At 39.2% G+C, this 5544-nt stretch overlaps 1 protein-coding gene across 1 annotated transcript; it reads left to right on the top strand.

Moving 5' to 3' along the window:
- Positions 1-1673: 1673 nt before the first annotated feature.
- LOC128548632 (uncharacterized) lies at positions 1674-5459 on the top strand. The gene is made up of 2 exons (XM_053524006.1): positions 1674-1806; positions 3244-5459. The coding sequence occupies exons 1-2, from the start codon at positions 1674-1676 to the stop codon at positions 5457-5459; spliced, it is 2349 nt and encodes a 782-aa protein (XP_053379981.1).
- Positions 5460-5544: the final 85 nt, after the last annotated feature.

The raw sequence follows: 5544 nt of genomic DNA on the forward strand, positions 1-5544 counted from the left end.
TAAAATTTTATTCGAGAATCAACAATGTTAAAAATATTTCGTTTCCAAGACGTTAATGCATTGGGATCAGCGTTCTCACGACGACGCCATTTAACACAGAAGGTTTCAATGGATTCTGCAATGTGACCACGACAAGCATTAAAATCAAAAGCTGAAGAAATTCTATATTTAGGTCCTTTAAAAAATAAATTACGAATACGTTTGTCTTTAATAATATCAAAATTACCAGTGATGACATGACCTGCATCTGAATAGCAAAATTTTGAGTTTTTACATTCGCAGTAAGAAGGAGTATTTGTTTGAGACACCTAAGTCTAAAGAAACCTCAGGGGCATCTTTATTGGCATAATCATTATGTTTATGTTTGCCCAATTCAAATTTTGTTTGACTATTGTAAATGCCTTATGTAGCTGTTATAAAGCGATTTTGTGTTCTTCTATTTTTCTAAAGATTTGCCTAAGTTTACAAAAGAAAACGTACGTTATGTGCCGTAGTGACAAGACGGTCATTAGATGGAAGATGTATATGTACACGTATTTTAGAAAAAAAAATATCATAAATGCATGTTAGAAGCTGTACCAAGAAAAAGAAAAGAAAAATCATTCAACAGAAGAATACGTCAGCCTTGGATAAATGGCAAAGTTAAAACAAGAAAAACAAAACTAAACAAACCAAAGAAAGTATTCAAACAGAGTAAAACACCAAATAATCTTCAAAGAAAAAATAATGTGAAGAAAGACATAAAGAAGAAGAAGATAGAAATGCTAAGGATGAATGGGTGAACAATATGTGTAGTAATATTGATCAATGTTCTAACCCCAAAGAAAGAAGGAGATCTCTACACCAGCTTAGTGCTACCCCAGGTTGAATATGCAGCACCAGTTTGGCAAATTGCCAACTGTCAACCCTTGAGACATCCAGAGTAAAGGATTAGCTGTCTGCTTGGGACTACCTACTACTTCCAGTAAAGATGCGGCTAAAGTTCTTTTTGGGATTCTACCCCTTGACTTTAGATGAGAGGAACTGAGCATTAGAGAGTGTGGGAAAATCTTTGCAAAACAAACCAACAAACAAACAAACAACAACAAAAAAGAACAAGGAAAACATTGAGAAATATGTCTCGAAAGTTACTTGAGAAAACACTCAAACTAATTGAAAAATTCAGATCTCCTTTTGACTGCATGTTGACACAGATAGAAGATATGAAGTCACTGACCAACTTCTCAACGAGTAGTATAGAATCAGAATTTTCCTACCTTGAATATCTATAACCATCCCAAACCAGACCTGATTACTGGAACAATCTTGGTTGTTCCTAGTCTAGAACTAATGAAGAAGCGGAGGATGCAATGCAAATTATCACAACTATGTTGTCTGGTGTAGACAACAGAAAAGCAGTGGCTTTTGCTGATGGTTCCTGCAGAGTAAATCCAGGTCGCTTGAGCTTAATAATTTGCATTCTCCTTCCAAACACAGAGCTAGTTGAACAGAAACAACAGTGTAGGTGAAATGTGGCAATCAAGATAACCCTTAAAACAGTCCTAGAAGAATCTAAGAGATTACAGATTAACAAATTAAAACTACAAAGTGACAGACAGTCTGCTATAGGCATTGTTAAACAAACACACAAGTTTTTGTCATCAGAAATACTGTAACTATGGAAAGATCTTGAAATGACTGGAGTAGACATCCACCTTGATTGGACCCCTGGACATGTTGGTATAAGTGGGAATGAGACATCAGACAGACTGGCCAAAGTTGTAGCTATAGAAGCAGAAAGCATGACAGATGATGAGATAGTTACAAGTCATGCAAGCAGATATCTGTTAAACCCACCCGCTTAGCTCAGTAGGTAGAGCGTTGGTCTACAGATCGCAGGGTCGTGAGTTCGATCCTCGGGCTGGGCGTATGTTCTATGTAACTATTTGATAAACGACATTGTGTCTGAAATCATTAGTCCTCCACCTCTGATTCATGTGGGGAAGTTGGCAGTTAGTTTGTACTGGTACAGAATCCAGGAACACTGGTTATGTTAACTGCCCGCCGTTACATGACTGAAATACTGTTGAAAAACGGCGTTCAACCCAAAACAAACAAACAAACAAAGATATCTGTTATGCTGCTAGGGAGTCAGTTCGTATGAAATGGCAAAGAAGGTTGGATATCAGTGAGAATGGACGTCATCTGTATCAGTCCAGGCAAGATGTTAAACATAAACACATGCAATTTCCAGGAATTAAAAAATTAGAAAACATTGCTGCAGCTGCAGTGTGGTTATTGACTTAACGAATTTCAAAATAAAGTAGGGAAAAAATGCCATTCTGCATATGTAGAGAACAAGAGACTGTGATCCATTTTTTAGACGAGCGTCTCATATATGTAACCCACAGAAAAAAGTTGAAGCAGGAGTTATGCCTTAATATGGATATCAGAGACTTCAGCACTGAACTTTTGCATGCAGGGGCAGCAGATGATCCCTACAAAGAACACCTGGAAAACTTGTCAGCTATAATTGATGATTTTATTGGAGCATCCAAAAGATTTGTTCAAGTTTTTTTTCTATCATTTCGCAAAATATTATACAAAAAAAAACATATAGGAATAAGGTCAGTAATCCGGTTTAAAATGTGCTTCCGTGGTGTATCGAAAGAAGTCCATAATATATAGATCCTAATTTTCCCATTTTGAGCAAATTTGTGTAGAACGAGTGCTTTAATCACACTTTTCACTGCTAGAGTTCATTCTGAATGAAATGAGACGGTTTTTATGTCACCCACATGGCTAGTTTTGCAGGTCGAAACCGAAAGAAGGTGTTTATTGTGGAGACAAGAGCAAATATGTGCCATTTTTTGGGTAGCAGACCACAACTGACTGGCATTTCACTAGGAACAATTCAACTATTTTCTCTTCATTTTTTCGTTACTTTATGATAGAACTTTCATGAAAAATAGGTGTAGGAAAAAGTGATGTCTATAAAGATCTGTAAAGACGACCTGAATTTGTCGTTTGTTTTATATGAAACAAAGAAGGATTTGAATTACTGACCTTCAACCTATAACGCGTACGGTACATACCGGAAAGATAACATGGTTTTTAGTAGCCATTGACGAAACGAAACGAACCTAAAAAAGCAGGGAAAAGAATCATACTTCCAACCCAGTTCATACAGGCCAATCAGCCTTACAAGTGTGCTTGGGAAATGCATGGAAAGAATTGTTCATTCCCGGTTATATGCTTTTTCAGAGCACAACAATATCTTGGACACAGAACAAGAAGGTTTCCGAAAGTTCAGAAACACAACACATGCGTTGCTGAGACTGGTACAGTGCTGTATTGATGGGTTCAACAAGAAACAAATGACCCTGGCAGTATTCTTAGACATGGAAAAAGCTTTTGACAGTGTGTGGAGGGACGGTCTAAGAGTCAAGTTACACAGACTAGGTATAACAGGAAAGATCTGGTCATGGATAGACAACTTTCTGGTAAATAGAAAAGGAAAATGTCTTATTGAAAACAGATTAGGAGAAGAATTCTCAACTAAGATTGGTCTCCCGCAAGGTTCTGTGCTGTCTCCCCTACTATTCAACATCTTCGTGGTAGATGTCTTCCAGAATATATCAAGCAACAAGGTCAAATTTGCAGATGATGGCACATTATGGCAGACCGGAAGTGATCTACAGGACTTGACAGAAACAGTAAATGCTGATCTTGAGGTTATTGCAAAGTGGACTTACAAATGGAGGATGAAACTTAATGTTGACAAGTCAGAATACTGCATCTTTTCCAAATCCAAAGACAGTCTGCCAGACACAAAACTAGTAATAGATTCCAAAATTATCAAAAGAACACAAACCCCAAAACTTTTAGGAGTCACATTAGACAGTGAACTATGTTTTAAGAAACACATTGAAGATGTAGAAAAAAGAGGATCAAGAGCCTTATCTATTCTTCATACAGTCTCCAGAACAGAAAAGATCAGTGTAAAGAATATGCTGCAATTGTACAAATCCATAGTGCTGCCTCAACTTGAGTATGCGTCAACTGTTTGGCAAATAGGTAACTGTCAACCACTAGAAACGGTCCAAAGAAAAGGGTTGTCCATGTGTCTGGGCCTACCAAGTACGTCCAGCAGGGATGTTGCTGATGTTCTTTCTGGTACGTTACCGCTTGATTTGCGCAGAGAAGAGTTGAGTATACGTGAAGCCGGAAAATTGCTTGCAAAAAATAGAGACCATCTTACAGCCAACAGACTAAAGGAAATCAAGGACAGTTTCACTCATGAAAAATATACATCCCCTCTTGGTAAAATGGTAGTTCAGATAGATGACATGGGTTCTCTTACAGAAATAAACCTTAAATCAATTGAACCAGAGTTCTCATACTTGGAGTACCTTCAACCTACAAGATCTAGACCAGAGTACTGGAACAACATGGGCTCCTCCAAGTCAAGAAGCAAAAAACAAGAAGATGAGGCTAAGGCAATGATAACCGCCGTGATAGAAGATACCGATGACAAGTCAATGGTAGCATTTACAGATGGCTCATGTAGAGGAAACCCTGGACCCTGTGGCTCAGGAGCCTTTGTTCTCCTGCCATATGGGGAGACAGTAGAGTTGAAACAGCCAGTTTCCAAACACTCTTCAATACTGGTTGGTGAACTGGTTGCAATTAAGATAACGCTGGTCCTTGTCACAGAGGAAATCAAAAAGCGGCAGATACAAAAAGTAAAGATCCTGAGTGATAGTCAGTCGGCAGTGGGAATCCTATCATTAGGCTGGGAGAACAATTCACATCCCCACCTTTGCTCCGAAATACGCCAACTATGGAGGCAAGTGGAGGAAACCGGCTGCAAAATAGACCTCCAGTGGACACCAGGGCATGCTAACATACATGGAAATGACAAAGCTGACGCCCTTGCTAAAGAAGCAGCCAAGGAGGCTGAAGACATGGAGGCAGAGGAGTTTGATCAGCCCACCAGTCAGACAGAGATACGTGCTGCAGCATCCCTGGCTACCTGTGACAAGTGGCAACGTAGATGGGAAATTTCAGAAAGTGGGCGAACTCTTTTCCAGTACCAACCAAAAGTCAACCGCAACAAAGTAAACTTTGATGGTCTACCACATCAAAGAAGCATATTAGCGCTACAGAGTGGGTACTGTTTGAAGGACTACAATTACAAAGTTGGTTTGACTGACTGTCCATACTGCGAATGTGGAAGTCGTGAGACAGTGGAGCACTTTTACTGTGAGTGCCCTTTATACACCAGTGCAAGAGAGAAGGCAAAGAAAGAGATGTTCCTCTTGACGGGTATACCAGTCTTCAGTGAGAAGCCTTTCCTAACCATTGATGAAAATGACCCCTACAAAGAATGGCGACGGGCGATCAACAATGAACTGAATGACTTTATTGAAGCCACCAAGCGTTTTGGAACCCGTGGTCCGAGAAAGTTTCTCGCGTAACCACTTTTAAACATAGACGTCACATAATTCATAAACATACCTGAGTGTTTTTACCTGAGGGATCCTACCGGAAGTAGACGATACC

Source organism: Mercenaria mercenaria, chromosome 14 (assembly GCF_021730395.1).
Source record: "Mercenaria mercenaria strain notata chromosome 14, MADL_Memer_1, whole genome shotgun sequence".
Classification (NCBI taxonomy): Eukaryota; Metazoa; Mollusca; class Bivalvia; order Venerida; family Veneridae; genus Mercenaria; species Mercenaria mercenaria.